Source organism: Leptosomus discolor, chromosome 10 (assembly GCF_034619465.1).
Source record: "Leptosomus discolor isolate bLepDis1 chromosome 10, bLepDis1.hap2, whole genome shotgun sequence".
In the NCBI taxonomy this organism is placed as follows: domain Eukaryota; kingdom Metazoa; phylum Chordata; class Aves; order Leptosomiformes; family Leptosomidae; genus Leptosomus; species Leptosomus discolor.
In genome coordinates, this window is record NC_141400.1 from 3,289,368 (window position 1) to 3,313,369 (window position 24,002).

Below are 24,002 nucleotides of genomic sequence, written 5' to 3' on the forward strand. Positions count from 1 at the left end.
AATCCTCCCAGAGAGCGTGGCAGCCCCTCTGCACTGCCCTCTTCTGCCCAATGGCCCAGTGCAAAAAGGGGGGGGCCACTTGCCACGCAGGCCTTCGGAATGGGAGCCGAATGGTAATTAGCGGCACCGGTACCCAGGGCAGACACCCAGCATGGCTGGGCAGCCAGGGAGGCCAGCGGGCAGCACCCGTGGGACCCACCTCCAGCAGCTCCAGCCATGGGGCTGTGCAGGGGGAATGGTGCTGGGGTCTGTGGGGCAGCGTTGGGCAGGCTCACGCCCTGCCCGGGGCTAGGGGATCGCTGGGAGCAACTCCATCACCTCCCACATCTCCCTCTGTCGGCTCCTTGCCTTCATGTTTGTGCAGAGGTTTAACATTTACAGGTCTCTCTTTCTCACCACTCTCAGAGGTGTTTGCTGAGCCATTTGCAAAGGGTTAATGTAATTGAATATTCAGATGTAGGGAGAGGGGGGGTTGGACTAAAGACAGCAAGAAAAGGTTCTGGGGAACCTTAGAGTCCTGCTCCAGGGAGTCACTAGAGTTACACAGGCAATGCAGGCTGCAACCTCAGCTTGACTTGGCACAGGCTGTGCAAATATATCTTCCACCATTCATTATTTTTTAGGGATGCAGTGGGCTAATACTGTTTGGGAAATTAAGCGCTTAAGTTAGAAACTGATGCTATGTAATTGTCAGCAGCCCACATATGCCACAGGCTCTCTCACATCTGTACCACGAGCCTCCACCCTGACCTAAAACACAGCTAGAAGCAGACACAAGGCTGGCAGTGGCAGTGAAGACCAATCCTTTCTCTAAAGACAGGGTCAGCATTAGGACCAAGAGGAACGTCTGTCCACATGGGTTAGAAGTGAAGCTCGTCCTGCCAAAGCCAACAGGGAAGCTCAGCAACTGGTATCCAACATCAGCAACCCTCTGCCTACAGCTTGATTACATCGTGGCGGGTTTCTCGGGCGGCCGTTTGATGTGCCGACAGCAGCAAACTTGCTGTGTTGAATTTGCCGCAAAGCAGGTGGAAGCATACAAACCAAAAATACACCGTGTGAAGCATTGTTGCTGAATTAGGAGGAGAAAACGTAGTCAACACCTCTGCATAGAGAGATGCCGACTGGTACTGCTCATCCCAAAGAAGCTCTGAGAAGTTCATTTAGAAAACTGACAGTCGACATAGCCTACAGGTATTTCCATCCCTTGAAGCCACCCTTTGATAAGCGACTGCCAGAGAAAGGACACATCAGTTGTCATAAGCCATTTTACAAGAATATCAACAAAACTATGCAAACCTGTAACAAGCAGAGCATTTCCAGTACTGTGGGAGTCACCAGATAGAATATTCTGTTTCACTGGAGGAGACAAAGTGCAAAACCTATGTCAAGGTTGAGAATAATCAGGACAGAAGAGAGGATGGTATTTTTTAGAGGGTTTATTACTGTGTACAGGAAGGCGTCTCTCTCCTCGCACCAGGTACAGCAACGGGTGCTGGTGCAGGCAGGAGGCTGGGAAAGGACCTACCTCAGCACTAGAAAAAGCAAGACACCAATTACAAAACTGTTGCTTGTAGTCCCGGCTTAAGCCACTAACCTGCACGGCGTTCAGTGAAAAGGACTTGTAAATGCTTAATCAGCAACACAATCAAGTAATATAGGAAAGAAAAAAAAAAAGCATGGAAGAGCAGATCCAGAGGGAAATACATATAGACCAGCATTACCTTTCCCTACAGCTTGCTCTTTATTGAAGAAGCAGCAAAAGCTCCAGTGTACTTCAGAATACAAACGCTGACACGGAAATTCAGAGCCCTGAACCATTTCCAACTGGGAAAATATACTGACCGCAGTCTGTTTGGAGGTCAAACAAAATCAATAGCCTTTCTCTCCAGTCTGTCTCTAAACTAAGCTTCTTTCAAAGACATCCAGAGAAAATGGATCATCTTTTGTTGTTGTGTGTGGGTTTGGGTTGGGCTTTTTTTGTTTTGCTTTTTTTAAATGGTTAAACATTCATATGGGTATAAGAAACTCCTTCCTCCCTCAACATACTGAAAGGATTGTATAGAGGTCAAAACTGCCCATCAGTTTTACTACACAATAGATGAGTTATCCAGTTCTTGGGGAGGAAACCAAGCTGGAAGCTGCTTAAAACTCAGTAAGAGAGGAAAAAATAAATCAATGTATTTGCTTGATCAGGGTACGTTTTAAAGCTGGTTGTCAATTAGTTCAACACAGTTTGCTGATACAGAGGACAACTATTTAGCCCCAGGAGCTGAAGTTTGCTGCATTTCCTCAGATTCCTCCTGCTGAGAGACAGATATTGGCTGCAGCCAGGTCAGGCATGGAGGAGGAGTGAGGCTGGAAGTCACAGCTGCAGAGCAGGAGCTGGCGAAAGGGAGCCTCACATCGGATACAGCAGGACTGGGGACTCCTTCCTTCCATTCCAAGTACACAGTAAACAGGGCTCTTGTCCAGAAAGGAGCAGAGATAACAACTGGTTATTGCACTGGTACAAAGTGCACCTCTCCACTGCACAGCACACATGTTTTAAGGTAAACTGCAGTTCATATACCCTTGTGCAGATGGTACCATCTTTACAGATGCAAGCGGGTCACCCCAAGCTGAGGGAAAAGGCAGAAGGACTAAAGCAGTAGAATGGAAAACTTTGCCTACATCCAACTTTTTAAAGAATATAAATTCTTGAAAACCTCAATACAAATATCACAAGGAGAAAAGGGAGGGACAAACCACAAAAAGACGCTTCCTAAGGGTCTCACTGAATGCATCCAAAGGAGAACCAGTGCCTTCAACGCAACGGATCATTGAAGACTTTATCTGCCAGTTCTGTTCTGACAATCAGTGTTGAAAGACACTCACCAAACCACAAAATAACTTAGGCTGGGAAGGGCCTCCAGAGGTCATCCAGCTCAACCCTCTGCTGAGAGCAGGACCATCAGGGCTAGAGACATCGCTCTCTAGCTGCGTTCCAGCTCCCTGCAACAGGTCGCTCTTCCCGAGAAAGCTGACGCCCTTGTCTTGATTTAAGCATACCTAAGGGTGGATGGTCACTACATCAGAGATGTGGACAGACACATCTGGAGCAGGCGCGGTCCCCAGCAGCAGCGAAACTGAGAACAGACCTCAGCAGGAGCGAGCTGCCCATGGCCGTAAGCCTCTGCTGTCTCTGCAGCCACAGTCCCTAGAGCCACAGAGATTCATGTTTACCTACTGGGCATACCCCACCACTGATGCTTCCTGCTGTCAGTACCTATCCTAGCTATTTTAAAGCTACTGTATGTCTCTCACCCCCCCCTTCCGAGCGCAGCACGCGCGCAGCACGCCAGCACCGGCAGCGACACACAGCCTGACTCATCCGCCGCCCTGCACTCACATATGCCGCAGGAAGAAGGGTTTGTTCCACCAGCCGCTGTAAAGGGCACCTCATTTCTGAGTGAACATATTTAGCATCTTCTAATTAGGATCTTAGCTTCTTCTCGTGCCCACGCAGGGCTAATAGTTCCAGCACTAGAAAATCCCGGCGAAGCTCAAAATGGGTTACAGCAATGGTGACAGTCAAATGTTCACCCAAACCCATTACAATTGCAAGAATAACCAAGGCTGGTAGCTAGAAACAAAAACCTAGTTTCTTTGCAATGCTTTTTATCTCCCGTCCTCCAGGTGGAACGATTTACCCGGTGACTATACAGCTCTTACATTGCTTGTTAGCACCCCCAAATTAGTAGGTGTAAAGTCAATATCCTTTTGCCTATTTACTCCTAATGAGTCACCAGCCAGAAACTTAACTTGAAAAAAACTGTTACAAATGCAGATGCAGAAGCAAATGAAATAAAGGCAAGAATCACTGCTGAGCAAACGTCGCACAAAGGCAAGGGGCTGGGCACACCACGCAGCACCCTACCATTGTCACCGGCTAAAACCTAACAGCTTTGATTTGCCTCCCACCGGCTAAAATTGTTTGAAATGCGAGGTCTTAACAAAGGTGCAAGACACAGGAGGAATGGGAGGCACTGCTGGGCACTTAATCTCCTTTCAGTCTCACACAGGAGCTCCAAGAATGGCTCTGCTGAAGTCCGTGGAGTTTCATGAGTGTAGGAAAGAGGATAATCAGGCCTCAGTTGTAACAGAGATCCCACCCTGTGATCCCTCCATGCAGCCGGCAGAAACGTTATTTGGGATTTATATTGAAGTTACCTTTAGGCAAGCTCCTTTGCTGCTGGAACCTGGGACAACATCACTGATCCCAACAGGGCAAGACCAGCTTTCAGCAGCTGCGGAGTTCACCCTCTGCCTGACGCAGCGTGTGATTTGAAACTAGGAACCCAAAGATCCCCTCAGTCTGCTTCAGCACTCACCCCTGAAAAAAATCCACCGGAGCAGTAACAGGGGTTTTGTGGAGAGGACACCCCTCACACCCATACCACACAGGGGCCATGGACACACTGTGAGCCTCGTGACTGTCCCTGACCAAGCGTTGAGGCCATTTGGACATTATTTTTTTAGATGTATCTGGCATTTACAAGCCATCCTATTCTTAGCCCTTCCCTGCTGCTTCTCCACATGGAGGCCTTTACCACCTCCAGTGGCTGTGGGTGATGTCCCCTGCTGCTAGAGCTCCCCTCTCACATCCAATCGCCAGTTTCCTCTCCTGCTTGTCCTTCCAAAAGCATTTGAGAACATTAAGTATAAACCAAACCATACCAGCCACGCCAACTTGAAGACAGGATTCCAAGAGTATGTCGCCTACCATATGCTCAATGGCTTGCGTCACTGCCGTGCCGCTCAGGCACAACATCTGCTCCTCCTCCGTCCCACCAGCCCAGCTCTTGGGTGAGAAACAGAAGCAGACGAGCAGCATCACAGAACAAGAACTCATCTCCACAGTGCTACCTGGGGCCGGATCCTTCCAGCCAGCACAGCTGCCATCCAGTTGTAAGCGGTGGGAAACTGCTTGTTGGAGAAAACCCAAAACTCATTACAGCTAGAAGAAGGCAGGGTCACAGCAGATGGCAGGATTTTTTGCTTATTGCTTTGGGAAGAAAGGCGCCCTTTTTGGCAGCTGCGAATGCAGAGGAGGAGAAGGCCTTTTAGGCACTCATTTCAGCTCTCCTAGACAAGGGCAAAATAAATCTGAGCACTACCCAGTGATTCTTCAAGCTCAACCACTCCAGGTAGCATCAGCAAAGGGCAGGCACATCCCCAAAGCAACTACAGCAGAAGTCAGGGACACAAAGGTCAGGAGATATTTAGAAGGTCTCAGCTCCTATGTGACCAGAAAAGTATGAATTGTCTGTTACGGGTATTCAGAAAATACTTAAAATTCACCAGGGACCAAAGTGTGCGCTACTTATTGCTGGCACAGCTCATTAAAAAGGATGCTCACGAAGTGCAGCCACACGACCATCTCCTTCCAACCCCAATAGCTCCTTCTCTTCCTCACAGTAAGAAAAAAAACAGCGTTTTTTTACAGGGCCTTCTCACTGCCTTTACTTCCAGCTCGCCTTCCCCTTCTTGCAAGCGCTGAGACCGCAGACGCTCTACACGTGTTCCCCTCTGCATCCGACTGGCAGGCAGTCTGGAAAATGCCAGTATTGGAACGGCCTGAATTCAGCGGTTTCTGAATGCTGATCGGACACTATTTCGTTCAAGCCACAGATAGTCATTTTTGGGGGGTATTCTCAGCTCCCTTTTTGGCCTCTTCCAGATTTCCAAGCGTCATGCATCAGCAATTTCTCCTCTTCGGAGCTTCATTATTTTTCACCTTTCCGCCGAGCCTGAGGCTCTGTGCAGTTTTGTAGGGGACCGGGCTCTTCCCTCCTCTTCCCGACGGCCACGCAATGCTACTGGCGTTGTTAATGTTTGCTGTGCTCCACCTCGCAGCTGCGGAAATTCCTGACTATCTGGTTTTTAAAAGCGCTGAGGTGAAATCTGAGCGATTAAAGTGCCTTAGTTTTTATAAAGTCTAACACCTTTCTTGGGGAAACCCCAGCCTGAAAATAGGAACGGTCTCACAGCATCTAAAACCACCAAATAATTACTTCTAACCAGGCTAGCGACATGGTGTCGTTTACCACCATCTCTTTAGCATCTCTCCATTTGCAGTGCTTTCATCCTGACAGCACACCTACGAGGTGAGGGAATGGTGAGACCTTTATTTCGGAGATGAGGGAGGGACGCACGAGGAGTTGGAGAGGATGAAATTTGTGCCACTTTGTTCTACACGAGGAGCAAAGGCCCTTCTCTCTCCACTGTCTAGAGGGTCCAGCCTCAGTGTCCCACACCTAGCCTGGGCAAAGTGGAGTGCTCCAGGCCACCAACGTTAAGCCTCTGGCAAAGCAAGATACTGACTTTAGGTCTCTCAAACAGCAACCTAGAGAGATCCCGTGTTATCTTCAAGCAGAAGTGTGCTCTTTACACACCAAGTTTTGGATAACCCATCCTGTCTTTAACCAGGCATGTTCTTAACAGGGTTATTGACATTTTTTTATTTCCTCCAAACATTTCTTACAAAGGACTAACCTCAGTGGCCACTTGACAACATGCATGGTAATGTACCCCAAAGCCAAAATTTACAAGACTATTTATTGACGGTGTTTTCCCTCCCACCTCTCCAAAGTAAAAGCAATTAAAAAAACATTTCAGAGATGTAGACTATCCTACACACAGGGTGCTCTAATTTCATCCCAAGAACCGACTTGAATTCATGACCGGACGAGTGCTTAGATACAGGAAAACTTCAGATACCACAAAACAAGGCTTGATAACTGGCACCAAGACAAAAGAACTGCCATAAACTCAAAGGAGCGCTCTCAGCATTTGTGCACAGAATCACTCACGGCCTAGAAATATATTTAAATTATGCAAATTTATTCCAGAACTTCATCATCGAATCATAGAATGGTTTGGGTTGGAAGGGACCTTAAAGATCATCTCCCAGTATCCACCCAGCAGTTCCCTGGTACAAATTTCAGATAAAAGTGGTCTTTGTACTAATACACAGTGCATTTTCAGAGTCATGGAGAAGAAATGGAAGCCCTAACTTTGTTTCTGCATTATTTCATCACAGCCAGGGAAGAACATTTAGCAAAGCAGCTGCTTGAGCTTCATGGGAAAAAAACGTAATCACAGCAAGGGAGGAACAGATAATATCATATTGACCTGTCTTCAGGGTCTGGCATTCACATTTTCATAAAGTGTCTCAGAAGATAAATCACTATACTAATAATATTTGTATTGATTATCTAAACTGAAGCAGCAATCGACTCCATTGTCTCACTTCCTCTTAAATTGCTCACAGATGGGATCCTATTTCCTATTCTGCATTTCTAATGGGAACACTTAAATCACAGCACAGAATTATATACACACACAAACTGTTAACAAAAACCCTTTTACAACTTGCATGAAAATAAAGATTTTTCACTTTGTAGCTCACTTTCCACTCCACACAGAAATTAAAAATGACAAATTATCAGCAGACCTCTGAATTACTTCTCCTCGTTATTTCCGGGTCCCTGATATTTGCTGACAGACAGGCCTATGTTTTCCAAACCCTGACCAGTGATTATGGAGACCTGAAGTTTGAACACAGAGCTAAAAGGCGATTATTTTTTCTTCCCGTGAAAGTCAAGGCTCTTTAAGCTATCTCAAGGTCCAGAAGTAGGGAAATCAAAAATCACTGTAGTGTCAGAAGAAAAATAAACAACAGCTTCTGCTGTTACTACAGGTACAAAACAGGGATCGCTGCAGAAAGAGCCGAACTTCAGGTGTGAAGCTGGCCGCAGCGGGAGTTTGCGATAGCAGCTATCAAAACCAAAAGTAAAGGAAACTGGCAACAAATACATCGTTTGAAATAGGTTTGTCATGAATCAAAGAGCAAAAGGCTTGGATTTTTTCTTCCCAAACTTATCCCGCCTAAGCAGAGCTTTGCCCTACCCTGGCACAGGCACAGAATAAAAGAATAAAAGTGACATAAATGTACAGATGGCTCGTACAGGATGCTTACAGCGCATTTCAAATGGCTGCCGAACCTTTCAGAGGCTCCTGGAAGGCAAGGGTAGCCGAGGCTCCTCGCTGCCCAGCGCAGCCTGGGAGCTCCAGCTCAGCTCCAGCTGCCCTACGCGTGGCTCCACAAGGTGCTCCAGCTCATCCCCGCATCTGCTGCCAAAGGAAAGCTTCACCACTGCCCCACTGCAGGTGAGAAGCGGAGATATTTCAAGGGGGGGAAAAAAAAAGCAATCAAGGAGATGTTGGGCAAGAAGGGAAAAAAGCCAGAGCCACAACACAGCAGCTGGACAGCGAAAGCTTCTCCAGCTCAGGCCAGTCCCCAGGACCCATATGACTGCACAGCTGCCATGGTGAATGATCATCCCTTACACTGAGGTCAGCTCTGCCCCCGGGCTAAGTAAGTGAAAATAAATGGTTTAGAAGATAAAAGGTCTTTTAAAAAAATTATTTGTCTTGTTGTCATGTCAAAACTGTAATGGGAAGAGACTGGAGGCAGCGATACGTCGTTTAAATAGGAAACAGCCATCCTGATGGTTCAGCGGAATAAATTACAAAGCAAATCGCAGTTCACAAGGGCTATCGGGCTGAGCTGCACCGGGATGGCCAGCCCCTCCACGCATACCTGGCTCCTGGGAAGAAAAGCAGGTTTCTGCATGTCCAGCCTGTAGAAATACAGCTATATTTAACTAACCCCAGCATCTACTTGGGCTACATCTCCTATCTTTCTTGCAGGTTAATTCTGCGCCTTCCAGCCACAATGAGTTTAGTTTTTTCTTCCTGATCTTCCCAGGAAGGGGATCAAAATTGATTTTAAGTATGCTAGGAAGGGAACGGGTTAATCAGTTTTCCCAAGGCAGCTTGCTGTTAAGGTGCCAGAAACACTGAGGGGAAAGAATGACTTGCTAAAGACGGGACAATGGCACTGGTACTTTGCATTTGTTTCCAGGCTTTGAGATAGAACAAATGGGAGTCATTAGTGAAATGAGTTTAGAGAGTTCTAAATTAGCTGTCAGGCTGCCAAACCCGAAGAAGTGCTATGTCAGCTCATTAATTCTGGAGAGCACAGGATTACCCAAACCTAGGAAGGAATCCTGCAAAATTGAGAGTCAATTAAAGGAGGCTATTTTGCTACAATAATATTTTCCACACATATTACACCTCCTCATGGAACAGAGCCCACTTCTACCACAAATGAAATCTCTGGCGGGATGGAGTGTGGCTGATGTCTAGACAGCTGTAATGTTGTGCTCCATGGGCTTGTCCACTGGCACCTCTGGGAAGCTCCAGCTAGAACAGAAGGTGGAGACCATCACCCCAGCTGAGGTGGCCCCAGGAAGGAGGACCCATCTCCCTGAGCTCCTTGCTTTCCCCGAACCACCCAAAAAGCACACCTGTATGGGGCGTGATGTTCTGTACCAGGAATACCCATGACATGTGGAGGTCATGCCTGCCATCACACATGCACACCACCTCTTGAATTTGCTTCCCTCCTTGGTCTGCCTGAGCCCAGATTTCTCGACACCCTGCTAGCAAACCCATGCTTTGTTAACCTCCCCAAACCTCCTATCTCAGGAGCACCTCTTGAGTCCTGAGCTAAAAGCCGCTGAACTCAGGGGGAGCCTTCAAGAGGACTTCACCGGCTCAAGGTCCGCTCCCCTGCGTGGCTGAAAACGCTGGCAGCGATGGGATGCTGAGAAGGAGAGATGCCACACCTGCGTGCTGCCCCTTGCGTGGGCATCCTCAAAGCCTCCCGTGCTGTAGACTAGAAGGTTTATTAAGGAGGTTTATAAAACAGATAGTTTATAACCTGCTAGGGGACCCAAGTTTTTTAAAACTGTGATAGCTTAGGCCAAAGGACAAAATACCACTGGATAGTGAGCTGGATACACCGACTAATAATCTACCTACATGTACCACTTCCCAGCCTTGCCGCAAATAAAACAAGCACCACCCAAGCACTTGCTGCAAATAAGTTACCTCCACAGAGAGGGCAAGCTCAAAGACCTCTCACACCCCCCCTCGCCTCTCTCCTGATGGCTATCACTTCTCATCGCCCTGCAGGACAGCAGTAGCTGGGGACAAATTAAAACAAAAATCACATGGCTGTGAAATACAAATGAGGCAAAAAATGCCTCCACCCAACCAAGAGAGCTCTGTCTCCCCAACTGCGCCGGATACAAAGATCGTGAACAAACAGGATAGAATGTCTTCTGCCTTTTGTGAAATGAAAATAAATGAAAGGATCTAAGGTTTCAGGTCACTGATCCCTCTCTTCCCTATCTGTACCATTTATCGGAGGTAGAATATAAAGGTTCCAGGTCCTTTTCTTTTTTTTTGTCAGCACTTTAATGGTTGTTTTTTCTCCTTCCCCCTTTCATTTTCTGAATGAAAGGACCACTTAGGAACCTGTAAAGTAATAATAAGCTTATAACAGGAATATTGTTTTTCTGGGCCCGTGCAAACTCCTTCTGAATAGGTTGAAGAGATTAAAGTAAAAATGCAATCTGTAAATAGATCAGCCTTTTAATTAGTTTATAGTCTGTTAAAAGATAATATTTTGCTCACATAGATCGTCTGTTATCTAAAGATCTCAGAGCACTTTAGGAACATCAATTAAGCCTTAAAAAAACCCACAACCTTGGGAGATAGGTAAGTGTATTTAGATTAATTAGTGTTGCTGTGAGCAGCAGGCATTATTATTAAATTTAATTTAGTCCAATAATTGACTTATCTGTTAATGGATTCTAATTCATCTGAGAAGGGATCAAATCCATCTGATTAAAAGGATTACATCGACTCAATTAATTCTATTAACTGACTTAATTTGCCATTTAATAATTTGACACATGGGGCCAGATCTTGGCCCCCGAAGAATGCATAAACCAAAAATTACACACCGGAATTACTATGCCAGCAAAATTATGCATTGCAGAGCATGCATTTTTCCTTGCACGTGGCATTTGCAGACCCAGATAAAACATTCAAGGGGGCTTCCTCCGGCTGGATTCCCCCAGCCCTGTGGTATCTTCTCTCCCCGAACCAGGGCTCGCTGGTCATTTTGCTGGTGGCTGCGCAGAAAGGAGCAATTCACTGCACCTCCCCTGTTTTCTGGGCATTCTCTTCAACCAAGAGGTGAGAAGTTTTACAGAAGTCAATAAAACCTTGCAATAAAACTAACCTCCCTTCAAAGGCAGGGACAACGGTCCCATGCCAGCCATTTGGAAGCTACATATGTGCACAGAAAAAAAAAAAGAGAGAGAAAAGAAACAAAAAGCATATCTTCAGTTGGACACTGGTCTTTCATCAGTTGTGAATGTATGGGAGGAGAGGGGAAAGAGGTGCTAAAATGTCGTTAGCTCTCCCATCCTTAGAACTGGCTGGTGCTAGTTGCTGGTGATGAGCACTATGGACCTTAGCCACAGCCACGCCTTCTACAGACCAAGTCCCCCGTTGCCCTTGCCTAAGGTTACCTTCTCTTAATGTGCCTGAGTTGCTGGCAGAATTCAGGGCTGGAGCCAGCTCATGTGTCCCTTTTCCCACATCTCTTGCCTTTTCTGAGACATTGGCTCTTGCTCGTCCTCCCAAAGCCTTCCCCGGGCTGTAATCCTTAGGAGATCAATCCAGATCACCTCCACCATCATCTCCCGTCACTGGGGACAGGGTTAAGACAGTGAAGAAGCTGTGGGAGACTGCACCGTCTGCAAGGGAGATGTAGCCAAGAAAGGAGCTGGGCGCTCCCCAGTGCTAAGCCTGGTTCTGACTCACGATGCCAGCGCAGAGACAGTAAAAGAGGGAAGAGAAAAAGGGCAGGAGGAAAAACAGCCATCTGCTGCATGAGAGGAAAGGTGTCCTCCTTCAGAGGCAGACCCAACCAGCAAGACGGAGATGTGGATCAAAAGTTTGCAACTGTTGAGATCCCCAGACCTGGTTTAAGCCTCTCTCTGGTCTTGATCAAAGGTTACTCCATAATAATGCCTCGGGGGGAGGGGTTCCCAGCACATAATGAATCCTGTGTCATTGCCTTTGTATCCAGTTTTGGCTGTAACACAGATGGTTCTCACTTCAGTAACTCTGACATCTCTCCCCCCTTCATTATCACAGCTAGGAGCTCTGCATGGCCACATCCTGGACCTCCGTGTCCCACCTCACTGTCTCCCCGATTATCATGCTCTTAAGCGTTCCCGTGCCAAGCCAGATGATGGACAGATTTCCATAACCTTTCAGCACGGCTAGGGACGGGAACACTTTGCAGCTTGACGCGTCAGGGAGTTTTATTAGGAGGTGGGGGCGGGGGAAGGAGCAGGCGGGGGCGTCAGCAAATGGCCTCCATGGCTGGAGCACTCCGGGTTGTCAGGAGGACACCAGCAAGCAGGAGCGGCGAGGATTTGGTGGCACCAGCAATGCAGGCGCCGGGGAGCTCCCCAGACGGGAAATTTCAGGCTCTGCAATCGTGCATCATCGCCACCAGTCACGAGCGTGCTCCTGCGCGAGGATTTGTGGTTCAGACACAATTGCATATGTATGAAGGGGACAAGATGGGCTTTGACACATAAATTAGCACTTGTCAGCTGCTCACGGGCACACTTCCCTGCTGCACCCCACTGTAAATGCTGCCTTCTTTTATGGAGAGGAAAACTCCATCACGTTACCTGACAGTCACCGTGGGCAGGAGCGTTTCCTGGGAAGCCAGCAGCGAGCACACAGCGACTAGTTTACATATCAAACCTTAAGAGGATGAATGCAATAAAATGGCACAATAATTAGCAGCCAAGTGGCACTTTCCACTCCTGTTTTATCTGGGAATTTGGAAATGGCAAAGGACAAGGCTGATGAGACCACAGGGCAGGGCTTTCTCCGAGAGACCAGGTGACTCTACACAACAACCATGGGGTTTCATTTCACACCAGCCAGGTGCTTCCTAGCTGTCACCTCCCATGGCACAGCTCACCCTGCTCCTCTGCCCATGTTGGCAGCGGCAGTAGCTGCCCTCTGTGCTAAGCACGGGACCAACCATTCCCAGATTTTGGCCTGCCGTCATCGTAGCCCACCTCCACCTCACCAGTGCTGCACACGAAGTCAACCTCTTGTGAACGGGCATGCTAGCCAACGCATGCACACACCTCTGCAGCAACACGTGAATGCACGGAGCTGTACATCCATAAGAGAAAAAGGACCAGTTCTCTGAACAGCCCTAAAATCCTTCCAGCATCCAACTTGAGCAAAAGTATCTCTGCCACAACCATCTTGAAATGTACCAGAATTACAGGGTTTTTTCATAATTCAGCCTGCTAGCAGCATTGCTAGCATGTTGCTTGTATGCAAATCACAATGACAATAGTTGAACACACTGCTACATTGCTAACCCAGAGGAAGTTCAACTGTCTGTGTTCCTCCGGGATCCACACTCCCCGAGGTTCAACTTAAGCTCTGGGGTACTCTCAAAGCTCCAAAGTCTGCTTAATTGCAGCTCAAACCAAGTATCTCCCTTCCCTGGGAAGATGAGAATGCTCCACTAAAGCACTAGATTCACCCCAACTGAAGCCCAGAATTCATGGGGAAAGAACAACCCCAATCACTAACTTGTGTATCACTTACAAATTACAATAGACACGCTGTGAGCTCATCCATTGGGCAGAAAAAGATGTTTCTCTTCAAGCACCGTAAATTGGGCCATGACACTACTGTGGGAACTGCCTGCAGCTGGGAGCTGGGCTGACAGCCTGCTCCAACACAAAAAAAAACCCCATGTTCTTAACCTGGAAATGTTTTTTTCCCTTTTATCCTGTTTTGTTTTTCCTGCTCTTATTCTTCTCCCAAGAGGTTCTCAGTACAACATACAGGATTAAAGCCTTTGCCCTGGGGTCTGGGTGATCCCAATAAATATTCTTACCATATTTATCTCCATCTTCTCCTTTGGCACTGATCCTCCTGCCGAGCACTTGGATGTGTTTCCCACTTGTCCTGCTGTAGAGCTGATAGAGCCGAAGCTGCTTCCTGCTCACGTCGTCTCTCGCTCGCGTCTGGTTCTCCACGTGTATCCGAAAATCTACATTCTCCTCGGCAGCAAACATCTGAGAGCGGATGGGGAGGGGGAAGAGAGAGCAGAACAGACCATGAAACAAAACAAACATCTTGGACAGAAAGCCTGCACACCAACCTGCCAACGGGCACGTGGTGCAAGAGGACTTGGATTTGGCTGCCCTTCACTTGACAGCTGCGGCCGCGGTATCAGGCACTCGATACGTAATTCTAGCCAGGGCTGGCTCTCGACAGTAAACCAAAACTGGGTTTTTACAATCAAACTGGGGGCGGGGCGGGGTTGAGTATAAACTTCTGCTCAGTCCTGCTTTGATTTGATCCTGGTCAGCCACGCTGGCCATAAATTAGGCTCTCCTTTGCATATGCGTAGCCTCTACCAGGTTACACAGACACGTATGGGAAAAAGGGGGCGGACAATTAAATTTCAGGGAATTTGTGCTTCACCTTCAGCAGCTGCATTTATTCCCTGGATTAACTGCAGGGAAGAAGTCAAGGGAAAAAACTATTCATGCTGACATTAGCAGACTGGACTCTAGCTTCGCACAGGCATAAAATCTACTATGACAAAAGTGTCATTTATACACGGGCACTCTTCAGCCTTGCTTTTTTGCCAGCTCTGCTTTTCAGTGAGGCTAGCTCATTGGTGACTGTCTATGGATGTATCTCTGTCCGTCTCGACAGGGCCATGGCTTGGGGAGAGATCACGAGGACCAGAGCGCGCCAAACCACCACGTCCAGCCGCAAGGCTGTTATCAGCAGGGGTCTGATCGCTTGAGCCACTTCATCTGTTTTTTCTGGCTAATGGATTAAATTAACCTTAGTTCACTACAGCCTTAAAATATTACCAGAAACTTTCTGACACATCTGCCCTTCTCTGGAGGTCTTGTTTCCTATCTTAACTGTTTCCAAGAAACACCGAAACAGGATTCCTGCTTTTGCTTCCAGGGAGTTGTCCCGCCTTGCCCAAGGTCAGAGGGCCAGACAACCCAGACATTCTCAAAACGCCCTCCCAAAGGGGAGGCTGGGCAGCACGCACCCAAAAGCGCTTCACACCCCAAAAATACAAAAGCCCAGAAATTGCCCCACAATCTGTCCCCGAGAACATTTGCACCGCAACTTCCACGCTGCCCTCTCCAAACTCAGAGATGGACAATATTTTGGTGGCAGACTCCCTTCACAGGACAATAAATAATTCAGAAAACAAAAGCAAAAAATTATCAAGAGGCACACACATGAAACCACTGCACAGGCCATTTTTTTAATTTCACCAAGACAAAGACCATTCAAAGTCTACTCATTGTTGGTGAGCTCTAATGCTGTGTACCACTTGCACGTAAGAGACAAAATCCACCACAAAATAAGAATCACATGGGAATTTAATGATGCCTAGATTTGGAACTGGCAGAAGAATGACATTTACTCCTAGCAGGGTTACTACTTCTCCTAACACATTGCTGCTACGGCACACTTGTCCTCCTAGCCTGCAAGCAACAGCGTTCCGATACATCGGTGTGGGGATCGACTGGACAATACAAATGAAAAAGGGTCAATAAATCCTCCTTCAGGTCCATTCCAGGCTAAAACACAGAAGAGCAAGTAGCCACGACATGCAAAACAGCCGGCACTTCAGCCTCCTGCATATGTCGTCTCATACCAGCAAATACTTTGAAGCCAAATACTCCCTGAAAGCCAAAGCCTCAAAAGAACTTTTTAGCATTTCCAATTATTGAGTAGACACACAGATCAGCAGCGTGAGGAAAACTTCAGGCAGGCAGTGCTGCTTAGCACCAGACCTTCACTAAGCAACCCAAACAAAAACATTATATTCAACACAGTGGCAACAGCAATGAGGTTCACAGGGATGTTGCAGGATCGCCTTTGCTGCCCTTATTAAATGCTGGGATTACACTATTTGAATCCCAAGTCCTAGGAGAGAAAGTGATTTAACTCTCTTATTTTGCTGCCAGAAGTCAGGAGGAGACTGCAGGAGCTAAACACACAGGCTGAGCAAAAGGAGATTCAGGGTGACACGGGGTCTAAACAGACATTCAAGGTCACAACGGAGGTGACAGACAAGACTCACACAATTAATCATAGAAATATTTCCCATCTCAGAAAACAGTGCGGCAAGTAGCCGTGACCCAGAGCTGAGGATACAAGAGGAGAAGCAGCCACGGGACCTGCCAGGAGGGCACCGTGGGATGCTGACAGAGCTCGTGGCCGTCACCAAGCCAGGCTCTGCTCACTCTCCTCTCCTGAGGCACCGCAGCTACGCCTGAGCACAGCAAGCAGGACTTGGTTTTTGACATTAATAATATTCTTTTTTTTTTTCTTCCTACATCTCTTCTTGCTTTCTTTTCAAATCATATTGTTGCAAAGGATGCTAAACTACTAAAACCAGAGACGTTCAAGTAATATTGACAGTCTGCCTCGTACCCACAAAAGCAAGGCTATTTGCAGTTAAGATTCTGGCTCCATCATTTTAAGATTTAAAACAGATTTTAAATCAAGGTGACGTCGTTTCATTGCTTTCACCACATGTTAATGAATTTCACATTTTTCTAGGAAAAAAACCAAAACAGGTGGGATCTAAAGTGGGGGGAAGGGCAGGTTGCTTTGCTTTCTTGGAAACTTCAAACAGAAAAGGCAATCTGTTTTCCAAAACATGTTTTAATTCTCTCTTTTAATTGTCTCTCGAGCACTCACGCTGCAGAGGCCCCAGCCCACAGCCACAGTGCCCAGGTGGACTCTGGAGCACCCATGGAGCCATCCTGCGCTCCGCTCAGCTCCCAACATGCCATGAACCCACCTGCGGATGTTTGTCACCGTTCTCCTGCCCAAGATCAGCTAAGTAAGTGTCTCCTCCCTTCGCAAGAAGGGCATGCTGCCACCCAGAGGGAAGACATCTCCTCCTCCCCCAGACAAGGGCCCCGCTGGCATCACCCACAACCCCAACACCTTGTCCAAGCCCAGCAGCAGCCTGACGCGGGGATCAGCAGGGGACACCGACCCCTGAAATAAAGTCAGCCCAAGAGTGTATCACCCCATCACCTTTCCAGTAACAGGCCCAGCTCTAATCCAGGGAAAGAAATCCTGGAGGAGGAACATGGTATAGGTTCTCCTTGCAGCTGACCCATCCCCTGGTCAAGAAGCCATGGTCCAGAGCAGCAGTGAAACCACCGGGATTTAGCTGCCTGCTTAAAGATAAGCACACGCTTAACCACTCTGTTGAAACAGGATGCTCTGCTGGAGCGTGGCCAAGGTGAATTAGCCATGCCAGCCTGGGCTGCATCTGGCCCACAGCAGTGAGTACCAATACTTTAAAATAAAATTTTATGCAGTGTCGATTTCATGAGATAAAACTTAATTGATCATTGCTGAAATCCATTCTCACAGTATCCCTGCCCTAAAGAGTATACTCCCTCGAGCAGCTGACTTCACTGAGATAAGCAAGTCCACTTATATATACACCATAAGAGAGACTCTCTTTCACAAATCTCAAAAAAATTAGTAACATATGCCTCCTTTGGTAACTGATTGCCAACACTCACTGAAGAAGGTCACCTAAAACCAAGCCCATCCACCCCCAAATAAATCTCCGTAACAATCACAACCGCACAAAAACCAATGCAGAAACATCTTTAAGTCCCAGCCTCACTCGAAAACTTAAGGGCTTTCACTTCCATTCACCAAAGTGAAAGGAAATCTTTTCTTTTTTCCTCTTTACTGTTACTGCATAGAAAAAAAATTGTACACAAAATGACCGCCTTTTTTTTTTTTTATTGGCCTTTTAATCTGATCATCCACGCATCCATGCTGTAGGTAGCAAAACCTACAGACTCCAGAGTTCAGCACAACAGGTCCCCGACATGAATGGCTGCTTGCACTTTCTAGCTCCCGACCAGCAACATGCCCTGTGGGACACTCTCTAGGGACATGGAAAGGATTTCCTGCATTACTTTATCTCCTCCAGCATTGTGGTGGGATTTGGGGTTGCACGGTGATCTGTTTTGCAAATCTATCCAACTGGTATGGGCCGCTGTCTATGCAGTACAACTTCAGCATCTCGGGATAGCAGGTTTCACATAATTCCACCTCATTCTTTGCCAACAGTTTATAGTCTGCAAAATCCCAGTCATGGAAACAGAGCATCAAGTTTGGTCTCATTTTTGTTCTTCCTCTCTTTTTCTTTTCAATCAGTTCCTCATCCAGTTATTATTTATTTGTCACTACATCTTTCAGTGATAATATACAGGTACAAAGACATCCTCAAAATACAGTTGGCAACACAGAGCTTATGCAAGGGAATAAACAGCATTCATTTTAAAAACAACCATCACCTCAAGCAACTGATGCATCAGAAATGCCTCGCTCCTGAAAAGAAGGAGCTCTCCTCCTCTCTCTTGTACTTGCCCAGTCATTCAAGTAGCTTTCGGTCTTACCTCCTTTCCAAACAGCCACAGAAACCAGAAACAACATCTGTCTTCAGACAGCCCACACTGGGAGATTTTCAAGTGCTTTTTTGCCGAATGATTCCCAAACAATGCGTGCATTTCATTTTAAATGGCTTTACAACAATCCTTCAGCTTAAAGAATGACTCCTATTTGTTAAATCCCAGATGGAGGGCGAGGGAAAGACCACTTTGCTGATGTTGCCTAAGGTTTCACCATTAAGTAACCCAAGAAACGCTCAAGAACGGCAAAAGCCACTGACAGCAGCACTGCGACACTAGTCCTACACAAGCTTGTGCCACGTGCAAACACCGATGCCTTGTCAACAGAAAGCAATCACAGCCCTGCCAAAGTCAATGAAACCCACAGGGTGCCAAGCCAGGTTTACAGGATTTGGCTTTCCATCCAACCAACCTCTACGCACTTTGAATTGCCTATTTTGAGCTTTCCAGTAAAAGAGGATGTTAATCCGTTATTGTTCTTGTCATAAAGCGTTAGAGCAAGAGATGTCCAAAGCCCACAGCATGGCCAAGTTAGCGGGGAGCTGGACTTCAGAATTTCCTGATTTTCTACTTTTTATCCTATGGAGCCTCCAAGCCTCATCAAAGAGCAAACCATATGTCATTCCCCAAACTGAACTAGGAATACAAAATCCCTCTTGCTAAGGGCTGTACCGATTGCAGAAGATAAACAAATCAAGCTATTCAAAGTCTTTTCAAACCCCATCTGATAAGCAGGAAATACTTATTACCTTTCAGCCATCAAATCAACCTAATATTAATGATTTTCTCCATGACCTTCTAAACACATGCAAGTTAATTCGATAAGGTCAACAAGAGGATATCCAAGACAGATCTCTCTCAAGCCTGCAAAGGCAAGTAATAAACCACTTTGCTTCCACGACTTTGGCAAAATTCCTCTATGCCAATTACAGCAGGATTTTCTAGCTCACCATGACAGCCATCCTTGACATACAGTGAAATACAATGCACTCCTTATTTGCCACTTTTTTCTCCTCTTAACTGCAAAGTCAATCCATTTCCAGGATATTGTTGCCTTCAGTTACAGAGCCTAGTTCGAAGCCAGACAGAAGTGGATGTGCACTGCTTTGACATACTCACTTCTTTGGGCTTAGAAGCACATTTGGAAATTCATCTAACACAAAGCAGCTCCATATTCAGATGCACAGCAGGAGCCCCTAGTGAAGGGGGAGAGCAGTTCAGAGTGAATCTCTGTGCATGCAACGAGGGAGAAGCAGAATTGCACAAATGTAACTAAGCCTTTCAAAATATCAGAACTTAAACCTTTGTTCTGGTCTTTGTTTCTTCCTACTATCACAGAAAAAAAAAATCCTTGAAAAATAAATATCGAAAAAGCTAAGTTTCACTCTCAATCTTGGGAGGTGTCACCTTGGCTGATGGCTCTGTACCTTCCAGTATGCACTGTGAGAAAGGGCAATACATTGCACCGTGAAAGGGATTGGTCAAAACACTGCAGACATGAGACTCACAGGAGACTCCACCAACAGTGTTTACAAACTATTTCACTTGAAACGCTTTTCGATTTTTTTTTTTTTTTTGGTGGGAAAAAAAATTTTCGTCAGACAAGCGTGAATGTCCTATTTAAAACCCAGACACCAAAAGATCTAGCTCCACAAGAGCTGCACCACTCTACAGCCTGTTCATAAATTGAGTCATGAATCTTTTGTCTTCGCTTCCTTAGAAAGCTGTTTCAGAAACACTTCCCGAATATTCTCTCCCTTAATTTTCTACCTTGCATATTTACATCCAGTTTACATCTGTTTATTCTTGTACCAACAGTGTAATACTTCTCCCCTTGTGATGCGTTCAGGCTGTTCCCTTCCTCCGCTCTTCTCCCAGCCTCCATTTCACCGTGCTAGGAAAGGAAGAAAGTCAAGCACCAGACCACCTCCACACCTCCCCTCCTGCGGCCGCCCTTGTCGCAGAGGAACTCCTGCCTGCACCGAGGATGGGTGCCAAGTTCTCCCTCAGCATGGGCCCATGCAGGAGATATCTGCCCGTCACGGGGAGAAACCCAGACGCTCCCCACTTCTGCACAGATATGCTCCAAAATTAAGCCCCTCATTTCTTTGACTTGAGCACTTTCAAGTTGCTGCAGTACATGAAATTCAAGGATGTTTGCTCTTTGTTTAATGCACTCTAAGTGAAATGCATGTAGGGATGGAGTTGGAAAGCAGAAGGAAACGGGGTGATGAGGGGGTCGAGCCTGCCCATCCCTTTAGATTTCAGAAATGTTAAACAAAACCTGAAGAGAAGACGTTTCCAGGGCTTGGAAGAGGGGACATACAGCTCATCGAGGTGACACATACTTGGATCCAAAAGCTGCTCTGCAAGCAGAGCCTCCTTTTCTCCAGAGAGCTGCCTGCTGCATTCAGAAAGGCCATATATTAAATCTCCTTGGGCAGCATCAGACCTTCATTCTCTCTGAAACACACGGCCCCTGAGAAATACAGCTATCGCTCAGCCAAACCCCCTGGCATCTCCCCGAGGTCCCGCCAGCTTCCCAAGCCATGTAGCACTGCGGTCCAGCTCCTCTAAAGCACCATGTCCATCAAGCCTCGGGGATGGCAGACAACAGTGTTACTGAGCCTGGTACGAAACCACGAGGAAGGCAGGAGAGAGTGCCAAAAAACTGGAACCTGAGAGAGCTTGAGGAAACGAGTGTTTTATGGCCCATCAGTCAGTATTTGGCCATTTTCTAGAGAAAGATGATGCCGCCTTCGAGAAAAACAAATTTCTCCTTTTAATGATGGAGTGAGCCTTAGCCAGAACTGTGAAAACACACCGTTTGTGAGACGGTGACATTTTAAACTTGTTCCACCCTGGGAAATGGTTCAGTCTGGGGAAGAGCAGGGTTACAGCCTTGATTAATGACTTTTAAATCCCCAGCCATACTCACGTGCAACCACAGGAAGGGAAGGTGCCCCCAGCTGGTGCAAAGCCCAGCACGAGAGCGTTGCTGAAGTGCCACAACGCAGCTCCCTTAAACGGGCTCCAACACTCCTGTCCCCCACATCTCCACCTGCATCTGCCCATTCTCACCACTTCAGAACCAGGTCACTGGCTGCAGCCCCCAAGTCACATTAGTAATACAACCCCCATGAACAACCCCAGCGCAGCAGCCTGCAAGAGGGAGCCCACCCTTTCGGCGTCCACCTTCCCCCCCAGCAGAAGCCTGCATCGTGCCATGGTGCACCAGCGCCGAAGGGGCCAAGACCGAGCCACCTCCCAGCACCAAAAGGCACGTCTTTCCCAGTGGGACCAGTTCCTGCTACCTGTGCTAACTGAAGCAAACTAACCCCATGCATCTCAGCTGCAGGGGTATCTGCAGGATGCTGCCTTTCACCACGAGCTCTTGGCAGTTTTGATTCTCTGGAAATACAATTCAGACCTTAAATCTTTTTTCTTAGTTTTTTCCAGTTGTGATGATTTTTTTTATTTTTTTTTTTTTAAATTCAGGGCTGGTATTATTTTACCACAGCTACCAATCAGGCAATGAGCAAGCAGGGCTTTCTCTTTCTTCCTTTCTTTCTTTGTCTGTCTTTCTTTTTAATGCTTGTTATATCTCTGCTATATACTTCCTCTCCACACAGAAATATCCCTTCAAAGCTTGATATTATTGAGCAGCTTTCAACCATGCCCAGCAGAGCCATGTATTCTCTGCATTTGTCTGGCCTTTGTTTCTAGGAATGAAATGCCAATGGCTGAACAGTGTGACTTCATTTCACTCCTTCATTCCAATACTTGTTCTATTTCTATCCCACTGGGTCAAACTCACCTATTGTGAGACCTCACCGATTTCAATTACATCAGGGATTAATTTGTTCCATTGCGTTGAAGCTGTTAATACAATCCTTGCTGGCTCTAGATTAGAAAAGGCACGGTGGAGACCTCCCTCGCAGGCAGTGTGTTTAACAGCGGTCTTGATCTTCATTTTTGTTCAGCGGTGGGAGTTTTTTTTTCCCTTCCCTTTGTGCCCCTTTGCCCCTCTTTCAAAATCTTCCCCTTCCTTTCTAAATTGCCCTTATCAGAACTGGGTGGTCCTTCTGACTTCCACTGCGACTGGCAAAACATCGCCTTCCAAAGCCCCTGCCCAGTGCTTGCGAGGGAGGTCGGCGCTGGAAGGAAGGTCCGACCCGAAGCCACTCGACACCACGCAGACGTGACCACTCCAGCTTTGGCACCTCATCGCCCACCCCCCAGGATGATTTTGAAGGGTTGCTGCAGGTCCCCGTGTACCCAAAGCAATCTGCAGGTGCTCGGTCCTGCAGCTCCGACCGTTGGCCGACTGTCAGTCAACCAAGGTCTCAAGGGGAAAACTGAGATCCTCCATGTAGCAGATGGACACACTGAAATGCACATTGATCAAGTAACACTGGTTGTCCCTTCTGGGGTTCCCAAACTGGGACACAAGATCACAACAAAGCTTTAAAATGTCCAGCCCTGTGGTCTCATAGGACGCCTGTGATACCAGTTTAAGGCAATCTCAGCAGTCCTGACTCAAAGTTGTCTTTTATCCACGTGATTTTGTCTCAGGAAGAGATATTGATGCAGGGAGACTTAGGGCCCACGCAGGTGCAAAGCAGTTTAGCTTTGCTTGAGTGCTACAACTTTGTCCTACAAGATCCACTGCTTTTCCATTTTTAAAAACCCCAACCACATCTTAGTGAAACTATATTTTTAGGAAATAGTGTTATGTTAACAGAATAACAAGAATGGGAGCTTTGAAAATATAAGTAGGGAAAAAAAACAGAGGATATTAAAATAAAACCAAACAGCTCAACAAACACATTCCGCCCTTGCTCACTGTAATAAATTAAATTTCGATGGGGCACCTCTGCGCAGCCTGGGCTGCAGGAAGTTGCAAGGGTTAATGCCATAGCTGTCAAACTCACCAGACAGAAGCTGGATAGGCTGGGTTTCAGGCCTCCAAATTTGTTCCATGTTCAGCACCTAGTTTTCCAAAATATACAACATTCCCATTTACTGCTGCACTAATTATTTACACTTTTTTTACTGGAAGGAACATAGGAATAAGATAGACTAGTATCACCCAACTGTTTATTTAGCTCTGCCACTCACCTTAGACCTTGATGGAGCCATCCAGAGACAGGGTGAGGTCCACACATCCCCTCCAGACATTGCCCCACTTGCCATCTCCCACTCCAGCCACCCGCTCAGGTCTCATCCCCTTTGGGGCCAAATACTGCCTGAACACCACTGCTTTGTAACTACATGGCCTGGGCCTGGACAGTGTATGATCACGACAACCCAAACCCTGGTGCCAGCAGAAACCCTTGCACATCCCCAGGACTGAGACCTCACTGCACGTACGTTGCTCTGGACACATCCCACCATGCAGATCAAACCCACCCTGAGACATGCAACCCACGGAGAGAAGACAGGAATCCGCTCTAGAGGATGTGTTACACTACAACAGCCTTC

General features: G+C 47.0%; 1 protein-coding gene across 1 annotated transcript in view; it reads right to left on the bottom strand.

Annotated features, from left to right (window-relative positions):
* The window catches only part of FGF18 (fibroblast growth factor 18), a 53,201-nt gene extending 30,455 nt beyond the window's left edge, over positions 1–22,746 (bottom strand). Inside the window, exons 1-2 of the mRNA XM_009951395.2 lie at positions 22,609–22,746; positions 13,916–14,096 (exon numbers count right to left, since the gene is read on the bottom strand). Of these exons, the coding sequence (XP_009949697.2) occupies positions 13,916–14,096; positions 22,609–22,746 (319 nt within the window). The remainder of the gene's footprint in view (positions 1–13,915; positions 14,097–22,608) is intronic.
* Between the last annotated feature and the right edge of the window lie 1,256 nt (positions 22,747–24,002).